The following is a 25,251-nucleotide window of genomic DNA, read 5'->3' on the forward strand; positions in this document are numbered from 1 at the left end:
TTAACAATCAACTTGACAATAGGCCACGGACTGGACGCGTATTGGCACCGCACAGCACCAAGCTACTCATAAAAACAAAATGTAGACTTGAATGAATCTATTTTATAATCAATGGGAACAAAGTAATAAATGTAACTAATAACTGATATGAATCTCATAATTTCTAAGGGCTTATTCATAAACGTCTGCTTAGTTAATCAGCTGTTGATCGTCGTTTGCCCCTCTCTATGGCATAACAACAGATAGGGACAAACGTCGATCATCAACTGATTAAGTTAGCAGCCGTTTATGAATAACGCTATAAGGCTTTATTATATAAAATATGGTGTATTGTATAGACGTAGGTTGGTGTTATTCATAAAAGTCTGCTGATGATAATTGTTTGTCCCTCTCTATGGCATAACGACAGATGACGATCATCAACTGATTAAGTTTATGAAACGTAACGCCAATTATTATATAACTTTTGTGGTATACTTAAGTTTTTTACGAATAAAATTCATTTTAATTTGTTTACATTTTATTTTCTTTATCTAATTAATAAATACATACTTAAAATTAAACTTATATTGGAAGTGAGGTTAAATTGGCTGTTGTTTTCAAGTTTAATTATTTTATTTGTTATTCATTGTTTCTTTCAGCAAAAAAATCATAACTTAACAACAATCATAGAAAATTATTCAAAATGTGCATTGATATTAAATTTAATTAATACATTTTACATGCTACGCAGACTTAATGTCATATTCCGTATTTCTAATTAAGGATTACCCAAGAGTCACACTATTATCATAAGTATAATTACAATTTATTACTTTCATTAGAATAACACTGTTTTACCAACCCATTCCCACTTCCATATAATCCCAGAAAGTGAGGAAGTGTTACTAAGTTACTGAAAATGTCATGTTCTCATAGCAATTTACATTAAAGATGACATAACCACACTGTGCCATGTAGAGTTAAATTGGTCCGACTCTAGCAATTTTTTTTATTTAAATTGAACCATGAGCATAGCGAATGAAAAAGGGTCGGCAATGCGCATGTTACACCTCTGGAGTTGCAGGCGTCTATCTGCCCTGCTAAGCCGAATAGCGCTATCTCAAAAGAAAATTCAATGCAAACGTATACTTGGTTTCTATAGCTGAGAATTCCATTTTCAAAATCATTTGGTTTTGAGATAGCGCTATTCGGTTTAGGAGGGCAGTATAGGCTACGGTGGCAGGCGGGCGGTATGCTTGTTTGCCACCAGCGGTATTAAAAAGAGTATTTAATAGTGTTTGTATTCAGGTGTCGGCGAGTAGTGCGGTGAGAGCGTCGAGGAACTGCGCTCGTTGCGCCGTGGGCAGCGTCACGACAGACGAGTCTACGTGGTCCAGGGACACTGACACGCCGCTCTTTGCGGCGGCCTGGGAAAAGGCGGCGCCGAATAAGCTGGAAGAAAGTTTAATTATTTATGGTTCCGTACTTAAAGGGTAAATGGGACTTTATTACTAAGACTCCGCTGTCAGTCTGTCGGATGTATCTTGTGAACAGTGATAGGTAGGCAGTTGAAATTTTCACAGATGATGTATGTACTAAAAACAGAATAAAATAAATATTTAAGTGGGGCTCCCATACAATGAACGTTTTTGAAGTGGAAACTTCTTTAGCGGCGCTGGGCACTTTTTGAGGTGGGGAAAAAATGATAAACTCGAGCAGCGTAAGGCTGATGTAACCGTAAGGGGCGTAAGGCGATCACGTGACCGTAAGCCCCGTAAGATGGCCACTCATAATTTAAATGGCATTTAAATCAATAAAGAAAAACTCAATGTTATTTGACATTTATGTTGCGGACTCCTTTTCAAGACTCTTTACCTATGTTCAAACGATTTGACGTTGTCACGGCAGTATGTAAATAAACATGTCAATAAAAAAGTGTGATCTTATTTGAGAATGATAATAATATATAATAAATAAATAGAATACCTCCGCTAAACGTATGTATCGTGTTACCGGGCGTCGGTAACATAGTGAGGTGAGTTTTCACTTCTATCGGCACTCCCGGAGTGCAACCGTCGTCGCTTGTTTTTATTTATTTATTATTAAAATTCTAGAAAAATTAAATTAAGATTACAAATAAAAATCATAAATTTAAAAAGACAACGCTTCACGTCGTCCCCGGTGCAAAGGTGCCCGTGACGCTCGCAGCAATGAAATGGAAAAGATCGCTAGAGTTACTTGGCGGGTTCCTGCCTCCGGGGCGGCACGCCCAGCATGATGCAGCGCTGGTTGTCTAGGGGAGCGCTGGCCACTAGAGCCCTGGCGCCCGCCGCGTCGGCCGCCCAGCGCGCCGCCACGCCGAGCCACACCGGCCCGCACACCCACGCCGCCTCCGGAGTACCCTGGAATTGTACTCTATATTTTTTCTACCCGTCGACTTAAGCTTTGAATTTTGTTAGAGTTAAATACTAATAAAAACAGTATAAAATAGTATAGTATAAATATAGAGTGATTTAATAAACAATTATAAGTCGATTAGTGTTTTAGTAAACTGCCTTAAACGTGACCAAGAATATTGAATCAGTTTAACCGGTACTAGTACAAAAACTATAAAATATGTAAGATAAATTTAATAATCCATTTAGATTATTTTTCAAGTGATTTTATTAGGTAATTCAAAATCACTATATATTTATACTGTTTTTATTAGTATTTAACTCTTAACAAAATTTTGGTGGTAACTACTGGGAATAATTTTTCCCAGTACTTACCAGTGGTAAAAGGTGGGAAAAAAATTCCCAGTAGTTACCACTGATAACAACTTGGTGGTAACTAGTGGGAATAACCCTCCGAAAGCGGTGCCATCATATAGCGGCCGCAAAATACGGCCGTCTTTACGGTGACGACATGTGGAAAGTACCACCGCGTCATAGCACACCGTCAGCCGCCGAGGTCGAAGCGGCAAATTTGAAAAATGTAGGCGCGAAGGGATAACGTCCCATAGAAAATTTTAATTTCGCGCCTTTTTCTACTGACAAAATTTGCTTGACCATCTATAATTTACTTGGAGGATGAATTATCATCAGAAGAGGAAAATAATCGTACTACAGAATCATTTATTCAAAATGGCTTCACCGCTATCTAATAAAACGTTCACGAAACTATCGACACCGTCATGACGGCCGTCATCCAAATGACGGCACCGCTTTTTTACGTTACGTTGACAATCAACGCCGCTACTATATTCATTTCGATACGCTGTAGTCAACTATAAAGAATTTGACCGATCATGCACAGGCCGCCGTGCTTCCATAGACATTGTCCTTCATTTTTGTCTACTGAAATACTTCCCAATTTCCATTCATTATTTAGTTTTTATAATAAAAAAAAGTCCCCACAACACACCCGAGAGAGAGCCGAGTTAAAGCCCCGTCTCCATATCGCGCGGCAAACTATCGAACATTGGCTCGCGCGGCAGCCGCGCGCAATGGATACCGGGCTGCCGCGCGAGCCAACTCGCTGGCTTGTTCGATAGCTTGCCGCGTGATTTGGAGACGGGGCTTAAGAGACATAATACTCTAAGGGCCACTTGCACCATTCACTAACCCGGGGTTAACTGGTTAAACCTGTAGTTTCCATGGTTACCAGTACAATTTGACACTGTGTTAAAGGTTTAACTGGTTAACCCCGGGTTAGTAGGATGGTGCAAATGGCGCTAACAGAATAAAAGGGCTTAACACAGACAGAAAACGGCGCACTACCCCAGAAACCGGTCGTCTATAGCTGCGTATAAAACAACCCGCCCAGCGGGTTGTCCGGCATCTGAGCAAAGTTCACGAGCGCCCACCAGGTGGGTTCCTGGTAGTGAATGTGTTAATAGATAGATAGAGTAAAAAAAGTACTAATTTAGATAAACCTTATGGCAATTGCATAAGGTCCATACCTCATGAATGATGAAGTATGTAAAGGGTCCGGCCAGATGTAAGGCCCTGGCTGATAGTGTAGCGTTGACAAGTCTAGCGACAGCTTCTAGTGACCGTTGTGCTGACTGTATGCCTAGGCGAAGACTCTCGTTTTCACTTTCTAGGTCTAAGGCGGATAGTGCAAGCTGGAAGCCTTCGGAGCGGGGTATGGTTTCCTAAAATGTAAAAGTAATTCATAATGTGAAATAAATGTCATATACTAAGAAAAAAACCGCTGCCTATGTCGCTATGGCCCGGTGGCCGAATAGCAACAATAGCAGAGGACACTGGTTCGATTCCAGCCTGGGGCACTGGAGGGCTAAGTCACTTTTTCTTAGTATATGACATTTATTTCAGTTTATAATTTATATAGTAGTGTTAGAAACACTACTTAATATTTTCTGAAAATAATTTAATTTGTTCTAATACGTAAAAGTAATTTATTTGTCAAAATTGAAGCGTAATTGAATTTTACTTAAAACAAGGACGCAACGCACGAAGAATTCCGTACATTGACCCGCCTGTTCATATCTTATTCGCACTCACATAATTTTATTGCTGCCCCGTTTGCACAGTGGCATTGACCGCAGGCATCGTTAGTGGGACAAAAATATAATTTATGCGCGTGCGATAGAGATAGACATAGGAACAAGCGAGTGAATGTACGAAAGTCTACGTGCTTAGCGTCCTTACTTTATTAGTAATATTAGTGTTGTTTATGTAGTCTATGAAAGAGACGGACTCACGTGTTCGAGCAGTGCGGCAGTAGCGTATACGGCGTCTAGCGCCGACAGCGGCGGCGCGTGCGCGCGTCTGCAAACATATATATCACTTTTACTACGATTCGACAAAAAATTCACCAGTCGTTGAGAAATGCGACCGTGCCCTGTTTATCAAAAGCTTGTAACGTGTAAAACAAGTGGAAGTCCCTTTCTAACAAAAACAGTCAAAAAGGGACTTCCTCTTGTATTACAAGTTACAAGCTTGTGATAAACAGGGCACAGGGGCCCGTTTTTCAAAAGCTTGTAACTTGTAATACAAGCGGAAGTCCCTTTTTGACTGCTTTTGTTAGAAAGGGACTTCCACTTGTTTTACAAGTTACAAGCTTGTGATAAACAGGGCACAGGGGCCCGTTTTTCAAAAGCTTGTAACTTGTAATACAAGCGGAAGTCCCTTTTTGACTGCTTTTGTTAGAAAGAGGCTTCCACTTGTTTTACAAGTTACAAGCTTGTGATAAACAGGGCACAGGGGCCCGTTTTTCAAAAGCTTGTAACTTGTAATACAAGTGGAAGTCCGTTTCTAACAAAAGCTGTCAAAAAGTGAAACGGGCCCCTGTAGAGAGAGAGAGAGAGAGAGAAAACGCTTCAATCTTCGCACCGCTCGATCAACAAATAAATAAATTTACCTCTATACACTATTCTACAGCATCGAGTGCTAAATTGACTACTGAGCGCAGTGGGTTATTCCCACTAGTTACCACCAAGTTGTTACCAGTGGTAACTACTGGGAAAAAAAATTCCCATCTTTTACCACTGGTAACTACTGGGAAAAATTATTCCCAGTAGTTACCACCAACTCGCTTTAGTGGTAACTACTGGGAATTTTTATTCCCAGTAGTTACCACTAAAATTTTGTTAGAGTTAAATACTAATAAAAATAGTATAATTAGTAAGAGTATAAATACAGAGTGATTTTGAATTACCTAATAAAAGCACTTGAAAAATAATCTAAACGGATTATTAAATTTATTCTTACATATATTATAGTTTTTGTACTAGTACCGGTTAAACTGTTTCAATACTTTTGGTCACTTTTAAGGCAGTTTACTAAAACACTAATCGACTAACAATTATTTGTTAAATCAGTCGATATTTATACTATTTATACTGTTTTTATTAGTATTTATCTTTAACAAAGTTTTGGTGGTAACTACTGGGAATTTTTATTCCCAGTAGTTACCAGTGGTAAAAGGTGGGAAAAAAATTCCCAGTAGTTACCACTGGTAACAACTTGGTGGTAATTAGTGGGAATAACCCAGCGCAGTGAAGGGCTAAGAAAAAAATCTGCCATGCTATATAGTAGATACCTGAGTATATACGCGGTCCGGGACACATCGCGGAGCCCTAGACGGGCGCCGGCTGTCTCCAGGGCTTCGAGCAGCCCCCGGCGAAGCTCCACATCCATGGAGCGGTACGCCTGTCGTGCTTGTTGTAGTGGGAATCTAAAATTACGACAATTAAAGATAAAAAAGCGGCCAAGTGCGAGTCGGACTCGCCCATGAAAGGTTCCGTATTTAGGCGATTTATGACGTATTAAAAAAAAACTACTTACTAGATCTCGTTCAAACCAATTTTCGGTGGAAGTTTACATGGTAATGTACATCATATATTTTTTTTAGTTTTATCATTCTCTTATTTTAGAAGTTACAGGGGGGGGGGGGGGGGGACACATTTTACCACTTTGGAAGTGTCTCTCGCGCAAACTATTCAGTTTAGAAAAAAATGATATTAGAAACCTCAATATCATTTTTGAAGACCTATCCATAGATACCCCACACATATGGGTTTGATGAAAAAAAAAAATTTTGAGTTTCAGTTCGAAGTATGGGGAACCCCAAAAATTTATTGTTTTTTTTTCTATTTTTGTGTGAAAATCTTAATGCGGTTCACAGAATACATCTACTTACCAAGTTTCAACAGTATAGTTCTTATAGTTTCGGAGAAAAGTGGCTGTGACATACGGACGGACAGACAGACGGACAGACAGACAGACAGACATGACGAATCTATAAGGGTTCCGTTTTTTGCCATTTGGCTACGGAACCCTAAAAAGTATCAATAATTTTTATTTATTTATTGATTACATTAAAAATTAACCCTGACTCACCGAAGCATGTCGAGTGAGTGAATAAAACACGTGAGTTAAACAGCAAAATTAGCTTAACACATTCAGCGCCGAAAACCCGACTATCGGGTATTTTATGATTTCGTTCTCAGGCCGGACGACCCGATAGTCGGGATCGTGGTACTACAGATTTGACGATTTTTTTTGTGGCCTGGCGCGGATGTCTTGTTTGGCTGGGTGGCAATGAATGTGTTAACCGGATTTTTTTTAAAGATAAAAATATATTTTTTTATTGATTACATTAAAATTAACCCTGACTCACCGAAAAAAGTCGCGTAAGTGAATAAATACGTGAGTTAAACCGTAAAAACAACATTAACACATGCAGTACCGAAAACCAGACTATCGGGCATTTTATGATTTCGTTCCCAGGCCGGACGACCCGATAGTCGGGATCGTGGTACTACAGATTTATATGACGAAATTGTTGTGGCCTGTTGCGGATGTCTTGTTTGGGTGGCAATAATAAATATGTTAATTAAAATTAATCCTGACTCACACGTGAGTTAAACCGTAAAATTAGCTTTATTTTATTAATTTATAGCGATCCGCCCCGGATTCGCACGGGTTAACAAATTATAGATAAACCGTCCTCTTGAATCACTCTATCTATTTAAAAAATCCGTTGTTTTATACGATGTAGTGATTACCCGACAGTCTGAAGTGATTTAAAACTACCCAAGATTATATAGTTGGTCAATCCAATTTGTCATTCAGTAAGAACCAGGAAAACTATACTCATCCTTTTCTTTTGGGTGCAAGTACTAGTGTAAGACAAAGATAATATGATTCTCTCCGTCTATGTTTGAAATGAGAGAGTCCTTTGACAATAGTTATTTGTACAACAAGAGATCAATGTTTGATATTTCTTCGAGTGCTTATTTTGAGTCCCGTGCAAGCGAAAGATTCTATACTAGATTGTTAGCGTTTATTTTATGTATAAGTAGAATATAACTTAAACAACAATTATTTATTTTAATATAGCAACATTTTCGCTTTAGGAACATTAATTGGTACTATTTGGCAACACTACCTCTCACCTCATTGGTTGTCGTCCCTGATTGGTCGAGTAACGGCCAATCATGATTCACCGAGCAGGTAGTCGGTAAAATGGTGGGAACTGTAGTTAATAAAAAGGCGAACAGGCCGTTCGCGAGGCATTCTGTTACGGTGCGCCAAGCAGTTACAACAAGAGTGGTGAAAGATAGTGTTGCCGGACATTAACTAAAGGTAAGAGGTATTTGTTTTAAATTAAAGTGTGGAATTTAATGTCTGTAAAATAATTACATTTATTATGAAAATAAAATATTTTGAATTAGCTTGGTGTTTCCCTTTTAGCTCAGAAGTGGGATAAAACTCTGCCCACGTAGTGCTTATTCTGTAAATAAGTTCGTTTTTATCTTTTTTTTTTTTCACAATTCTCGTTATTTTTTCTTATGAAAACCTAATTATAAAAAGTGGCGACACCAAGTTAAAACCATATTCAGAGTGAGTGTTTTATATCCGGTGAGTAATTGAATTTGTTTTATACTTATTTGTCAAATAAAGATCACGTGCCTTAATAAGTTATAACCTATAAGTAAATTGAGTTTTACGACGAGTACGTAAGACAGGCTTCATCATCATATATCGTGTAAACTATTTGCCAGGGCTGCTCCCTGGAATTGTTTACACGTTCGTATAATGCATTTTGCCAGAGCTACACTCTGGAGATGCATTATTATAATAATAAGTGGGTAGTTGTCTTGTAAACAATTTGCCAGGGCTGCTCCCTGGAGTTGTTTACACGTTTGTATAATGCATTTTGCCAGAGCTACACTCTGGAGATGCATTATTATAAAAGTAGTTAGTTTAACTTAATGTCTTGTAAACAATTTGCCAGGGCTGCTCCCTGGAGTTGTTTACACGTTTGTATAATGCATTTTGCCAGAGCTACACTCTGGAGATGCATTATTATAAAAGTAGTTAGTTTAACTTAATGTCTTGTAAACAATTTGCCAGGGCTGCTCCCTGGAGTTGTTTACACGTTTGTATAATGCATTTTGCCAGAGCTACACTCTGGAGATGCATTATTATAAAAGTAGTTAGTTTAACTTAATGTCTTGTAAACAATTTGCCAGGGCTGCTCCCTGGAGTTGTTTACACGTTTGTATAATGCATTTTGCCAGAGCTACACTCTGGAGATGCATTATTATAAAAGTAGTTAGTTTAACTTAATGTCTTGTAAACAATTTGCCAGGGCTGCTCCCTGGAGTTGTTTACACGTTTGTATAATGCATTTTGCCAGAGCTACACTCTGGAGATGCATTATTATAAAAGTGGTTAGTTTAACTTAATGTCTTGTAAACAATTTGCCAGGGCTGCTCCCTGGAGTTGTTTACACGTTCGTATAATGCATTTTGCCGGAGCTACACTCTGGAGATGCATTATTATAAAAGTGTTTAGTGTAACTTAATGTCTTGTAAACAATTTGCCAGGGCTGCTCCCTGGAGTTGTTTGCACGTTTGTGTAATGCATTTTGCCAGAGCTACACTCTGGAAATGCATTATACATATACTTAACCTAATAATTTACCTTAACTGTTTATTTCATGCTCTAAATCGGTTGACTATTCACTATGTGTAATTTTGTGACTACAGAACAGATCATGAACAATCGGGGCGTAAGCCCAGACGGCAGCGTCAGCAGTAACGCGGAGGGTGAGCCAATCAGCGTGGGTCGCCGCAGTCGCGACCCGGCAAGGCAGACTCCGCGGCGACGCAGCATTCAGAGCGAGGGAACGGATGGGAGTCTGAATACCAGGCAAGTCCGTAAACGCTCAACTAATAAGTCAAGGAGTAGGGAGCCGTCTAAGGTCATCTCGAGGACCACTCGTTCACGACGGCAACGCTCCAAGATAAATAATGACAATCAAACCGGTAGGAGTCGATCACGGGTTCGCCGGCAAGAAACTCCGCAACGGTCTAGGAAGCGATACCGCGATCGTCGTAGTTACAGCAGCTCATGTGCAAGCTCTTTTGACGATGCGTGCGAGGCAAGGGGTGCGCGACGTCACCGACGTAATAGTGCCAGTAGTTACGACAGTCCGGTCAAAAGGTTGCTAAAACGGAGACGATCGCGCGCACCCTCGCGTCGTACGCATCGTAGGTTATCTAGTGGTCGCGAGGACTTACCCAATTATGATCAAAACATTCTTCAAAAGTTCTTAGATGTATTAGCGAATGTAAAGGGAAATTCGACCTCTAAGCTTTCTTTAACAAACGTTGTCCCGGAATTTGACCCCATGTGCAAAGATCAAACTATTATAACCTGGCTTACCAAAGTAGAAGAATGCGCGGAAATTTATAATTGGAATGAGCGTGAAACTATACACTTTGCCATACCAAAATTGACAGGCGTTGCAAAGCTGTGGTATCAGGGCTTAAACTCTGTGCTTTATAGTTGGACTGAATGGAAAAGAAAGCTTATCGAGTCGTTTCCTTGTAGGCAAGATTACGCAGACTTGTTAGGTGATATGCTGGCCAAGCGTGCGCGTTATGGAGAGTCTTTAGAGCAATATTATTACGCGAAAATAAACTTAATAAATAGGTGTGGTATAAGTGGACGTAATGCTGTAGATTGTTTGCTACACGGCGTAGACGATCGCGCGGTTAGAGTAGGTGCTCAGGCAGCACGTTTCCGTGTGCCTGAAGATGTTCTAAAATATTTTAAAACTGTTAAAGCGAGCAGTAGTAAAGAACAAAGTGACAAACTGACCCGAGATAGGAGATTCGATCGTAATAACGACAAAAATAGAACTGAAGGGGTAAGAAAAGTAGGCATGAGTAATATCACTATAAAGTGCCATAATTGCAACGAAGAAGGCCATAAAAGTTTTCATTGTAAAAAACCACCCAGCAAGTGTACTGGGTGTAATAAATCAGGACACCTGGATGCTTACTGTAGACTTAAAATTACCAATAGGCCACATAATGTCGAAAGTTCCAATAATGGCACTCCAGTTGAAAAACATGTAGCCGTAGTAGACGGGGCGTCCGGATCTAATCGCAAATACGTGATTGAAATATACGTTAACGACACTCCTATAACTTGCCTAGTAGACTGTGGTAGCGAATGCACTCTTATAAGAGAATCCGAAGCCAAACGTTTAGGACTAATCTTGACATACGACGAGTTGCCGTCTTTAGTAGGTGTCGGTGGCGTCGCTAAGGCATTAGGTAGATGTTTTACACACGTAACGGTTCAAGGCATACGAGAGAACATTGAGATTATAGTCGTAGAAGATGCGGCCATTAGATACCCCGCCCTCTTGGGTCATACGTTCACAGAATTACCTCATATCACAATTATTAAGACTCCCGATCAAATTTTCTTTGAAAGAGACAGTCAAACAAAAATATATCTAACAGTTCTCAATGACTTGACCATTCAATCGGGACAGATATCCATTATCCCAGTAGAATCTGTAAATAAGTATACAGGGCAGGTATTTGTTAACGGTACTATTAGAGGCACAGATGATAATAAACACTACTTGCTTCCCGGCGAATACAAAATAGTAAATGGAGTAGGGCACTTACTTGTTCAAAACATTTGTAGCCATTCAATCTCATTTAAGAAGCGCTCTCTACTAACCCGTTCCGTCCCAATTATAAAAGAGCGTAATGTATGTTCGGTGTCATTTGATGAGAACGGTTTTGACGAAAGTGTTCAATGTGGAAGCCAAATCACCATAACAGAACGGCAGCAATTGAAAGAGTTACTTTCCGAATTTGCAGACTGCTTCTCATCCGGGTTGAAGGACATAGGGTTCACTAAGGCAGGCGAGATGGTGATAGAACTTAATAATTCCGAGCCGGTAGTCTATAGACCATACCGAATGTCATATAGCGAGAGAACATTAGTAAGTGATATGGTCCAAGAAATGGTTGATGCCGGGATTGTAAAGGAGTCCTCATCCCCATATGCTAGTCCAATTGTATTGGTCAAGAAGAAGACGGGCGAAAAACGTTTGTGCGTAGATTATAGGGCTCTTAATAAACGTACCAAAAAGGACCATTATCCTTTACCATTGATAGATGACCAACTTGACAGATTAGCCGGAAATAGTGTATTCATATCATTAGACCTCGCGTCCGGTTACTACCAAATCCCCATAGAACCAGCGTCGCAAGAAAAAACTGCTTTCATTACACCCGACGGTCAGTTTCAGTTTACTAGGATGCCTTTTGGCCTTGTTAATGCCCCGTCAGTTTTCCAACGTACAATCAATAAAATCTTAGCAGAGGCTAAAATAAAGTATGCCCTTGTATATATGGATGATATTTTAATTCCAGCACACTCTTTCAAAGAAGGGCTAGACCGCCTGAGGGAAGTCCTCTCCCTGCTTCGGCAGGGGGGGCTCACCCTCAAGTTGTCAAAATGCCACTTTTTCATGGATAGCGTAGAGTTCCTTGGTTTTGAGATTAACGCAGACGGTATCAAACCAGGACAGAGGAAGACTGAGGCGGTCTCAAAATTCCCTGTCCCGAAAAATCCACGTGAGTTACAGCAGTTCCTTGGCCTCGCCAGTTTCTTTAGGAGATTTGTCCAAGGGTTTTCGACTTTAGCACGACCTTTAACAGACCTTCTGAAAAAGAACGTTGATTTCACTTGGGGATCCGAACAAGACAAGGCGTTCGAAGCCATAAAATTGCATTTAACCCAAAGGCCACTCTTAGCCCTCTATGACCCCAAGAGAGAAACGCAAGTCCACACCGATGCTAGTAAATTTGGGGTAGGCGGTATTTTATTGCAAAAAGATGACTCGGGAGTATTTAGACCAGTCTCGTATTTCAGTAAGAAAACCACACCAGATGAACGTAAATTCCATTCGTTCGAACTGGAAACCCTTGCAGTAGTCTCATCTCTTAATAGATTTCGAGTTTACTTACTGGGCATCCCTTTTAAAATCATAACAGACTGTAACGCGTTGAGGACGACTTTATCTAAGCGAGACCTTGTACCTAGAATAGCGCGCTGGTGGGTGCAATTACAAGAATTTGACTGTGACATTGAATATCGACCCGGATCAAGGATGATGCACGCCGACGCCTTAAGTAGGAACCCGGTAGAGGAAGCTAGGGAAGAATCGCATGTTTTAGAAGTGCTTGCAGTTGGTACGGAGGACTGGATCACCACGGTTCAAAATAGTGATGATGAAATATTACGTATTAAAGAAATACTTAGTGATCCAGCTTCTAACCAAGTCAGAGAAACCGTTAATAATTATAAAATAAAGAATGGCAAGGTGTACCGTATTGTAGGTAAAGAGGATAGCGATATTAGATGGGTCGTTCCTAAGGGCGTGCGATGGCAAATAGCCAAAATGTATCACGACGATATAGGTCATTTCGGGTTCGACAAGACTTTAGGACGTATACAGCAAACTTATTGGTTTCCGAAAATGAGGAAATTCGTAAAAAAATATGTAAGATCATGTTTAGAATGCGCTCGAAAGAAAGATACGACCGGCAAAAAACAAGGGGAACTACATCCTATTCCAAAGCCGGAAGTACCGTTTCAGACAATACATGCGGACCATTTAGGTCCGTTTGTACGAAGCAAAAGGGGAAACTGTTATCTTTTGGTAATCGTTGACGGGTTCACCAAATACACAAATATCAAACCAGTGCGGGATACTAAAACTTCTACTACTATTTGGGCTCTAAAGGAACACATAAGTTGCTTCGGGGCACCAACAAGACTAATAACGGATAGAGGAACGTCATTTACTAGCAACAAATTTCGCTCGTTCGTAAAAGACAAAAATATTAAACACATATTAAATGCAGTAGCGACCCCTAGAGCTAACGGACAATGCGAAAGGTACAACAGGACTATCCTCAGTGCATTATCCACAAAAACAAGTGATAAAGATGATAAAGACTGGGATGAGTACATATGTGATATTCAGGTGGGACTTAATACTACTTTACACAAAACGACGGGGAAAAGCCCGTCCGAGCTTCTTTTTGCTTTTAACGTTAACTGCAGCTCTGAAAATGTTTTGAGTGAAGTATTAGACGATACTAGAGGGGGTACAGTAGAGGATGTACAGGAGATTAGGACGGAGGCAGGAAAACGTATAGCACAGCAACAAGAAAAAGACAAAGCAAGGTTCGATTCTAGGCGTAGAGTGGATCTCATTTATTCAGAAAATGACTTGGTTAGTGTAAGACGAGAGGTGCCTAGCGATGGCACATCAAAAAAATTAGCTGCTAAATTTCAAGGGCCATACCGAATTTCGAAAGTATTACCTAACGATCGTTTCTTGATAGAAGACACTCCACTAACACGTAAGCGTGGTCATCGTAAATATGAAAATATAGTCGCTATAGATAAGTTAAAACCTTGGCTAGCATTTAGTAGGGATCTAGAAACTTCAGAATCGGAGGCTGAAGATCACACGGATTCAGATGATATAACAACTCCAAACGTTCAATAAGTATGTATACCTGAAAGGGTTACGATTAAATTATAATTATTTGTTTTAGATTCAATTATATATTGCAACTTAAATGTTCATGTATTGATCAACTGTTAGGTACTAAGTAGTTAATTTGATAAATAATTACATACATATGAAAGGAATTACACTTGGAAAGGAATTGCACAGCTTTGAACTTAGTCAATTAAATTTATATGAATGTGTAATTATATTTTAAGCATCTAGTATAGTCTATGAAAATGGTTGTAATATTAAAATTATCCAATAATAATTTAGTTTCAAGAGTATGTTATATTGATGTTTAGTATAATATTTATATAAACAGAAAAATTATTATGACAACAATTTATTGAATTTATAACCGCGAAGGGACTCGCTTGGGTAGGACGGCCGAGCTGTTAGCGTTTATTTTATGTATAAGTAGAATATAACTTAAACAACAATTATTTATTTTAATATAGCAACATTTTCGCTTTAGGAACATTAATTGGTACTATTTGGCAACACTACCTCTCACCTCATTGGTTGTCGTCCCTGATTGGTCGAGTAACGGCCAATCATGATTCACCGAGCAGGTAGTCGGTAAAATGGTGGGAACTGTAGTTAATAAAAAGGCGAACAGGCCGTTCGCGAGGCATTCTGTTACGGTGCGCCAAGCAGTTACAACAAGAGTGGTGAAAGATAGTGTTGCCGGACATTAACTAAAGGTAAGAGGTATTTGTTTTAAATTAAAGTGTGGAATTTAATGTCTGTAAAATAATTACATTTATTATGAAAATAAAATATTTTGAATTAGCTTGGTGTTTCCCTTTTAAGATTCACGAGCGTAGCGAGTACTTTGCTACTTAAAAACAGTGAGCAAAATCGCATTTTGCTCACTGTTTTTAAGTAGCAAAGTACCCTTGTTCGAGCTGCTGAGGTGAAAACGATATTTACCCCATGTCCGCTAACAGCTGCCGTAACCTGGAGACCCCGGCGAGGGAATGTAGCTTGAGGAACGGCCCGATACTGGGCGAGTGTTTCAGCGCGCTCTCTAGCGACCACCACCGGTACAGCGGCAGCGGGGCGTCCTTCTCTAACACCAGCTCCACTGACTGGAAAAAAAAGGAAAAGCTTGAACTTATTTTGTTGTCAAAATAATTAGATATACTCGTACAGCTTTAATTATAAATAGGGTCATGTGGGGTAAACAAGACACGAGTAAAAATAAGACACGAGTAAAAATAAGACTATGTTATAACACTCAAAAAAGCGGTGGACGCCCAATATGATATTTAAGTTTATTAGCCAAGTACCGTCAAACGGGATGAATAGGGACAAAACTTTAAATGTGATTTACTTGACAATCTACAAATATATCCCTACACAAATTATGTAATTCGATTGAAAATAGTAGTAGATGTTGTATAATACAAATATTTAATACAATTTGTGTGGGAATGTTCTAAGAAATTATCAGGTAAATCACATTTCAAGTTTTGTCCCTATTCACCCCGGTTGACGGTACTTTAAAGGTGTTGGGCAACCTTGCAGTTTGCAGTTGAAATTGCTTTATTTAAATAGGGATAAAAGCAATATGTAAATTCAAAATTGGCTGACATTGCATAACATGTTGTGATGTTGTTCCGTGCGTGACTTCAACTCTACATGCCAATAACAAATACGTGACATTTGTTTTGGGGGCAACGGCGCGGCCATGGTCTAATAAAACATGGTCTTCTCTTCCCAGAGTGTCACTTGCCTACGTCACAATAACATTGCCACTTTATTTCAACATAACATGTTACATGGGTACATTATATCTATGGTTAATAAGTTAAAATATTTCTTTATAATTTTACAATTTTCATTTATATGTATTTTATCTTAAATTTTACAATAACACGTCATTTTTAATTATTCGTTAGAAATATCTTCCGATTCACGAAAGAAATTTCAGACGTTCGGGTAATTCTGTTTTCACCTCAGCAGCTCGAACAAGGGTACTTTGCTACTTAAAAACAGTGAGCAAAATCGCATTTTGCTCACTGAGTGAGACAAAATGAGCAAAATGCGATTTTGCTCACTGTTTTTAAGTAGCAAAGTACCCTTGTTCGAGCTGCTGAGGTGAAATAGTTATTTGTACAACAAGAGATCAAAGTTTGATATTTCTTCGAGTGCTTATTTTGAGTCCCGTGCAAGCGAAAGATTCTATACTAATCTAATAAAGGGTACTTTGCTACTTAAAAACAGTGAGCAAAATCGCACTTTGCTCACTGAGTGAGCAAAAACGCATTTTGCTCATTTTGTCTCACTCAGTGAGCAAAATGCGATTTTGCTCACTGTTTTTAAGTAGCAAAGTACCCTTGTTCGAGCTGCTGAGGTGAAAATTTAATTGTTGGTATATCTTAAGAAAACATGAGTGAATAGAGGTAAGTGATGAAGAAGGAATACATTTTTCGGGTTCTCTAATATGTTCTCACTGCTGAGGTGAAAAATGTTGTGTACTACACGAGATCAAAGTTATTTACATCTCGTGCGCTTTTGAGTCCCTTACTACGCTCAAGATTCTAAATTAGATTCACTCGCTACGCTCGTGAATCTATTATAGAATCTTTCGCTTGCACGGCACTCAAAATAAGCACTCGAAGAAATATCAAACTTTGATCTCTTGTTGTACAAATAACTATTACACTACTGGCGACACAGGATAGCGCTGTCACATTTGACAATCCGCCATGTTGTCCTTGACCGTCATCCTTGTCGAACGCGTGTTAATTGTTATTTCCTTCTCGCTCAGTGTCAGCAGTCGCAGTGTTTTCCAAACTTTTCACTTCGTAAGCTTGGTAATTAATGTTTTGTTACGAAAATGGTTGGCTGTTCTATTCGGAACTGTAAGAGTAGGAGTGAAAAGGGCAGTATAGATTTGTTTTATTTTACTATGTTTCTACATGAATAACTTAAAATTAATGCCGTTAAAATAATTTTCACCGTTGGTTAAAACTCTCCTGAGAACCTGTAAACAGCATGATGACGTAGGCAAGTGACAGTTAGGTCATTCGCGAATCTCGGAAGAGAGTACCAGGCGGAGTATATTAAGATAAGATAAGATAAGATAATATTTATTCAATAAAACTTATGCTATATTATTATACCATGGGCGCGGCATTTTTGTGACAAATGACGGTGAAGCCGAGGCCTCTGGCCAAATACTCACATTATCAGTGGTCCGGCTCCGGGCGCGGGTGAGCAGCGCCGCGTCCAGCAGGCAGGCGGCGGCCCCCCGCAGGCCCCAGGCCTCGTGCGCGGCGCCCGCCACGGCCCCGGCCCAGGCCTCGCGGGCGCCCAGGCGGGACACCCGCCACGACAGCTCGAGGGCTACCAGCGCGCTCTTAAATAATCAGAAAAAATAAAAACCGGCCAAGTGCGAGTCGGACTCGCGCACGTAGGGTTCCGCACCGTCCACAAAAAATAGAGCAAAACAAGCAAAAAAACGGTCACCCATCCAAATACTGACCCCGCCCGACGTCGCTTAACTTCGGTCAAAAATCACGTTTGTTGTATGGGAGCCCCACTTAAACCTTTATTTTATTCTGTTTTTAGTATTTGTTGTTATAGCGGCAACAGAAATACATCATCTGTCAAAATTTCAACTGTCTAGCTATCACGGTTCGTGAGATACAGCCTGGTGACAGACGGACGGACGGACGGACAGCGGAGTCTTAGTAATAGGGTCCCGTTTTTACCCTTTGGGTACGGAACCCTAAAATCTATAAAAGAACTCAAATTTTCCTCCAGAAATAGTTATAAACAATCTCGACAGACTCTTTGTCTCCGACAAGCTCGACCGAATTTCACCTTCCCAAACAAACGGAGTTACGTTCTCATTTTAAAACTACGTGTTGGATTGTAATGAAACTTTGCACATACAATGGCATGACGTGTATCTAGTTCTGTAATTAGTTTATATAGCTCCAGTACGGTTACCATCAGTTTGTCACTGACATAAACGCCGTCGAGAACGTAATTTACTTTCTATACATCTCGCTCGCACTCGCATATTAGTGCAAACGGGATGTATAGAAAGTAAATTACGTTCTCGACGGCGTTTATGTCAGTGACAAACTGATGGTAACCGTACAGTTTATAAAACAAACGAAATAGAGCAAAAACAAAATTTAAAATCGCTGTATTTTTTTAACTATGGTATCTGAAGCTACATAAACTAATTACAGTACTAGATATACCTTATCCTATTGTAAGTACAAAGTTGCAGAGCAATCTAGCTAGTCGTTTTAAAATGAGAGCGTACCTACGTTTATACATATAGAGAATCAAGCTTGCCGGAAACTCTTTTAAGAGTTTAGTATGTGTATTACTTGGTCAACGCGCTCACAAATATCTGAACACGCCTCTATTGTCAAGGAGCTAGAGTTCGTGTTCAGATATGTTTGAGCACCTCGGGCGCTCCGATGTATCTGATGGTGACTACTCACAGGTTTACCGTAGTATGAAAACTGTGTGTAATTGAACATGAGCGTGTCCCGGCGCTCCTCCCATGCGCGGCGCGCGCGGCGGCGCTCCACGCGCGCCTCCAGGCCTTCTCGCCCGCCTCCCGGGTCCTCCTCCTACAATTACACATCAAGTCACATAACAAATCTTTAGAGCTCATTTTTGAAACAAGTTAAACAGCATAACAGTAAAAAATATCAAACCACTGCTAACTTACACAGAAAATTAAAAGAAAATGAAAACAATATATCAACAATCAAATCAATAACAATCGTAAAAGTCATAACTATAATGTGTATATGTCTTCTAAAGGATGTCCAAGGGGAGTAAGTTTATAATTTAACACTTTAAAATAAACAACTATACAATATACCGAATTATCCATCTGGTTGACTGCAAGAAAACAGATTTGGTTAATATAATAGCATTTACCAGTTATTTAAATTTAAACTAAAAACCAGGCACAGTAACTATGCATTAAATATCATAAGTTTCTCGAATTTTAAAGCACAATTAAAATAGTTATTTACGATACAATTGTGAATTACCTATTTGCACATATGATACACAATATACACATACAACATTTTACATATGGCTCTTTAAATTTTCTATGTAGTTACGTAATGTGCTTATTATAGCACAGGGTGTCGTAATGGAGCACCAGATGTACTGTAAAACAATATTATAACACATGCAAGTGTAAGTTAACTTCTTGTTTAATCCGTATAGTTTATACGAGTAATTTCAACATACCTCCTCGTCCTCATCGTCCCTGAAGATGTCATCAAAGTTGGGGATCTTCTCCTCCTCATCTTTGTACACTAGTCGCACCTGAAATATTGTGATAGCTTCATATGCAGAAGAATTAAAAAAAACCGGCCAAGTGCGAGTCGGACTCGCGCACGGAGGGTGCCGCACCATCAACAAAAAATAGAGCAAAACAAGCAAAAAAACGGTCACCCATCCAAGTACTGACCCCGCCCGACGTTGCTTAACTTTGGTCAATTTCACGTTTGTTGTATGGGAGCCCCACTTAAATCTTTATTTTATTCTGTTTTTAGTATTTGTTGTTATAGCGGCAACAGAAATACATCATCTGTGAAAATTTTTACTGTCTAGCTACGGATGGATGGATGGACAGCGGAGTCTTAGTAATAGGGTCCCGTTTTTACCCTTTGGGTACGGAACCCTAAAAACTACTTAGCATTTACTTAGCTTGATCTATATTAGTGCATAATCAATAGACACATATAATTAGGGTAATTCGCCAGTAACTGGGCACCCCTGAACTAAAAATGAATTCTATTCACCTATAAATAGAATTCATTTCAGTATAAGGTGGCTAGTTATTGAAACCTTATACTAAAATGAATTCTGTTTATAGGTGAATAGAATTCATATTTAGTTTAGAGTGGCCAGTTATTGGCTGGTGGCCAGTTACTGGCGAATTACCCCATATTGTTCATTTTTGAATTTAGATTCTATTCTCTCTCTGGGTCCGTTTTGAAAAATCTGTTATTAAATTATTAAACCACAATTATACCAAGCCCTAACAGCGCAAAATGAGGACTGTTCAAGGATCCGGTCACCTACGGCCACTTCCTTCTACGGCCATCGTGGAAATTTCTACATCGGCCATATCCCTGTTCGGTCTTTTCCTACTACGGTCATTTCCCCAAAGGACCACAATGCAGATTCCTACTACGGCCATTTCCCCAAAGGACCACAATGCAGATTCCTACTACGGCCATTTCCCCAAAGGACCACAATGCAGATTCCTACTAAGGCCATTTCCCCAAAGGACCACAATGCAGATTCCTACTAAGGCCATTTCCCCGAAAGACCACTGTGCAAATTCCTAGTTCAGCCGTTTCCCCGAAAGACCATAAGACGGAGAGCCGGCATACCAGTCACTACCTCATCGGGTAGCAAGATTCGGCTCCTATATAAGTTATTATTTTTTTGTAACCTAATAAGCCAAACCTGGAGCTTTCGGAATCCGGCCTGATCAAAGGGTACCAAAATAGGGGTCGTCTGATTTACCTCATCTCCGGTAGCAAGGTGAGAGTTATACCAAAATGAAAGTACTAATCTTCCGGTACATAAAAAAATATAAATATAAACCTGGAGTATTCTAAATTCAGCCTACTTTAGTGGTTCGATTCAAAACACCTTAGGAATGCCCCCGAAAGATGGTTCAAATGACATAAACAGTTTTCATTTGACAGTATTTACCATAAAATGCAAAATATTAAAGGCTGCAACACAAACCGATCACTTTAACGATTTTGCTTAATTTTTTGGTTACATAAAGACTTAAATAAATGGGCACGGATGGTTCCGCACCATAGACTATACAACAACATTAGCCACGGTTAAGAAAAAGCAGTAAAAAAAGGTTTATTTTATGGAAGCATCCAATATTTATTTATTTTTATTTTTAGTAATAAGGCCATACGAACCCGCGGGCAAATGCTAGTTTCAACAAAAACCCTGACATAGTGGACTGTGATTATTGTATTCTAATGAATCAGGGTTACAATATGTATAAGTAAATTATACAAATGGTATAGTAAATGTATATATTATTATTGAAATAAAATTAAAATAAGGAACAGAAAACATAAAACACTCGTTACTACTTATTAACTTAACTTTTTAGTTTCCACTTCGTTACAATACACGTTCCACTTAAATTGAATAATTGCTTATATCTAGGTCGTCTATTCTTTCTTTTGCTTTAAAGTGGAGAAGTGGGTGTACAAGGAAGCCGATAGACAAGTGGCCGTTTAAGGAAATGGCCGATGGATGGTCATATGGGGAAGTGGCCGTACAAGGAAGCCGATAGACAAGTGGCCGTTCAAGGAAATGGCCGATAGATGAAATGGCCGGTCACGGGAAGTGGCCGGTCACAAAAAGTGGCCGTAGGTGACCGGATCCCTGTTCAATGTTAGAATGCTTTTAAATTTATTTATAATATGACGAGATTGAAATGAAACCTACATGTTCCTACTCAACAATAATAATATTCTTAGAAAACACTATCACCATCAGTAAATTCACCATCATACATAAATAAACAATTGAAGTATTACACAAATATACACTAGCTAAAATAATAAATGTACTAACCTGGCCATCACTGTAAACGTTGCACACATCTGTAGGTTTATGGCAGTCCAGGACAAAGAACACCACATCCTCCTCGGGCTGCAGGATGTCCACCAAGTCTATAGTGCCCCCACAGTTCACCAGGCACACGTACTTTATCTCCTCATTATTCTCCAAGTAAGCTTGCTTCAACTCTGCGATACCCCCCACAGGCACTAAAGTATACGATATATTGTCGCATTTGAACAAGCCCTGGAGTATTTTGCAAGTACATATCGCGTCGACGTCGTAGTGGACCAACAACAACACCCTCTGCAAGAAATATTTAATGTTACACGCGTGAAATGTAAGCGCATTCACGTAAATACACAATTTACTTACGTTGCCTAAAAGTACGTTGTAGAAATCATTTTTCAGGTCCTCGACGAACATTTTGAATCTATACGAGTGTTATTTTCAAAAGATTAGGAGTTCATGTTCGCTTAGAATTGAAAATTAGACGATTTTATTTCTTTTCACCGTTATCGCAGGACAAAAACACGAACACCTGTCTTGTCGAAAGTATCTGTCAGAAGAGAAATGTCACGCGTTTCGCGCCAAATCTTTACGTTACGTTCAGAAATCTAGCATACACAATTGTTGAGTTTTGCAACGACTTTGAAACGACAAAAAATTGATGTCATTAATTTATATAGCTGGTCAAGCAGATCTTGTCAGTAGAAAAATGCGGCAAATTTGAAAAATGTAGGCGCGAAGGGATATCGTCCCATAGAGAATTTGAATTTTGCGCCTTTTTTTACTGACAAGATTTGCTTGACCAGCTATAGTTGGTCAAACCAAATTGTCAGTAAATAAGAACAAAAAAAAACTATACTCATCCTTTTCTTTTGAGTGCTAGTACTAGTGTAAGACAAAGATAGTATGATTATCTCTGTCTATGTTTGAAATTAGTCCTTTGACAAACTATAATTATAGTTTGTCAAAGGACTGTCTCATTTCAACGGAACACAAATGAAAGACCACTGCTCTGCTGCGATATGTAAAAATCACCAGTAATACGACATTCTTGCAATATAAAGTAATATCCTAGTTCAGCTTTACCGCGACGTATAAGAATTCCATGAAGTTATATTTTTTAAACTGGAGCGAGTTGTCACTTTTTTTGCCATACTAATTTGAACCTTATCACCGAGACAGAAAGTTGTTCGTACCAGACTAGAGAAAACGGTCCACTTGAGATAGAAAAACCCGAGCCCTGTGTCTCACTCGCACATGTTGCCAATGTTAAAAAGATACCATTGTGGTAGAGATTATATCATTAAACTACTGAATTTAATTACCTTCTTATACAATTTTAGTGCTATATTCAGATTACAGTTCTGATATATTTTAAGTAATTTGTAAATAATTATGATGCCAATATTATTAACTGATTAAACCAAGCGCATACACAGCAAAAAAAACCTAAATTTTAGTATGGTAGGATTTGTAGTAACTTTAAATATTAATTGGTATCCCCAACTTGATGACATTTCTTCAAAACACGTGAATGCGAAATTTCTTAAAAATTGTGAGGAAATGTTATGTTAAAGGTTGTTGGAGTGAAATAATTGCTAATTGTGGAATATTGTTTCACAAGAAAGCCACAATTATTACATTTTACTATAAAAATACAAGACAACATTGTCAAACTCATTAGGGTGACTATGATGTCGGCACGTTGTGAATCGGTCTCACAGAATACTTATTATTAACGTAGGCAATGTAAAAGTAAGTTTAACTTAATAGGTATGTCTTTATTTCGGCATGTTTAATTTAAGATTTGTTATAGAATACCTAATTGAAGGGATGTTTACAAAAACAACATAACTGATTAGAGCGGTTGTCATTTTTTTTTAAGAACATGTTAATCGTTTCAGGTGTCAACCAGTATAGTCAGTTATGTTGTTTTTGTAAACATCCCTTAAATTGCCAAAATTAAAAACCAAAGTGCTTAACTCCTTAAACATTACAGACTCTCATTTATACATAATATTTTGTTACGGAAAAGGTGTGTCAAACTGTTTATATATATACAATCGATTCTTTATAGGTAGGACACATTTCCGTCAATAGAAAAAAGGCACCAACTTTAAAAAAAACGTCATATTTGCTAAACAGATCTTCAATGACGCTTACACTTAAAAAAAGCTGAAGTGGACAAAAGGGAAGCCTACCTTTATGAACATACCATGAGTGAGTGCTAAAGAGGCCGACTACAAATGAAAGAAAAAACCCGACTACTTAAAATTTCACTTTATTTAAAAAATGTCACACCCTACTGATATATTTCATGTTATCCTAATATCCCACATACAGATGTCTTATGGTCACCCTAATTAGAACGAGATGCAGGGCTCTAGTTTGACTTCTCATGTGGACACACTTTTTGGTCAATGTACTCGATCCAGTTTATTAACTCTAAATCCGTGAAGAATTCATACTGGGGAGAAACCATTCAGTTGTGATGAACGTGTCAAGAACTTAACTCGGAAAGGTTTATCCATAGAAGGTAGCATCCTATAGAAGTGGTCTACGCGTGCCTCCGTGAGGGACAAAACATATAAATTCGACCAATCATAGCGTCGCATTGCGCCGCTATGATTGGTCGAATTTATTTGTTATGGTGGGCAACAAATGAATTCGACCAATCACGGTGGTCAATTTACGGTGGGGAATAAAACAAGATGCGAGACTGTGACAAGGACAAACAATAATAGCGCTTTCGCTGCTACTCCTACTGAAAGATACATAAGACTATCTCGTTCTGTCAGTTATCCCCACCACTCATGCCCAATCCAGTTATACTAGATTCATGGGTTTATCAGACCACACCGGTTAACCTTTTGGACGCCAATGACCGATATAACCGCACCGTAGGTTCAACGCCAAAGACCGATTAATCGGTCACAGACCACAGAGCAACATAGACCTACGTGAATATATGCATAAAGTTCAATTTCAGTTTTGACACTTCGGTGACGTAGCGTCAACGTGACAGCTTTTGTGTTTGACACGGCGTCGAAAATGTTAACCATACTGCTGCAATGCCTGCAATATAGGATGTGAAATAGCAGGTGGGGTAGCGATATCGCCTTAATAAGTGAAATGGTTTTAGAAATAAAATTAAACATATTTTTTCGTTGGACTGTTTTAATTAAGTACATACATTAGCATTTACAAAATTCAATCTTAGAAAGCTAGATTTTCTTACACAATGTGGCAGATTTAGAAGAACGACAAAGTTTAACTTCTTTTTGGATCTTGTGA

At 39.0% G+C, this 25,251-nt stretch overlaps 1 protein-coding gene across 1 annotated transcript; it reads right to left on the minus strand.

Moving 5' to 3' along the window:
* Nucleotides 1-1,269: 1,269 nt before the first annotated feature.
* On the minus strand, nucleotides 1,270-22,502 carry LOC134657287 (cell division control protein 45 homolog). The gene is made up of 12 exons (XM_063512870.1): nucleotides 22,324-22,502; nucleotides 21,964-22,254; nucleotides 19,585-19,662; nucleotides 18,813-18,944; nucleotides 17,534-17,707; nucleotides 17,065-17,075; nucleotides 15,274-15,435; nucleotides 6,031-6,165; nucleotides 4,691-4,757; nucleotides 3,926-4,120; nucleotides 2,221-2,384; nucleotides 1,270-1,434 (listed from the first exon to the last, which is right to left on the minus strand). Exons 1-12 carry the CDS (start codon nucleotides 22,372-22,374, stop codon nucleotides 1,287-1,289), a joined length of 1,608 nt encoding a protein of 535 aa, XP_063368940.1. The 5' UTR covers nucleotides 22,375-22,502; the 3' UTR covers nucleotides 1,270-1,286.
* Nucleotides 22,503-25,251: the final 2,749 nt, after the last annotated feature.

The sequence above is a fragment of the Cydia amplana genome, chromosome 19 (assembly GCF_948474715.1).
Source record: "Cydia amplana chromosome 19, ilCydAmpl1.1, whole genome shotgun sequence".
Classification (NCBI taxonomy): domain Eukaryota; kingdom Metazoa; phylum Arthropoda; class Insecta; order Lepidoptera; family Tortricidae; genus Cydia; species Cydia amplana.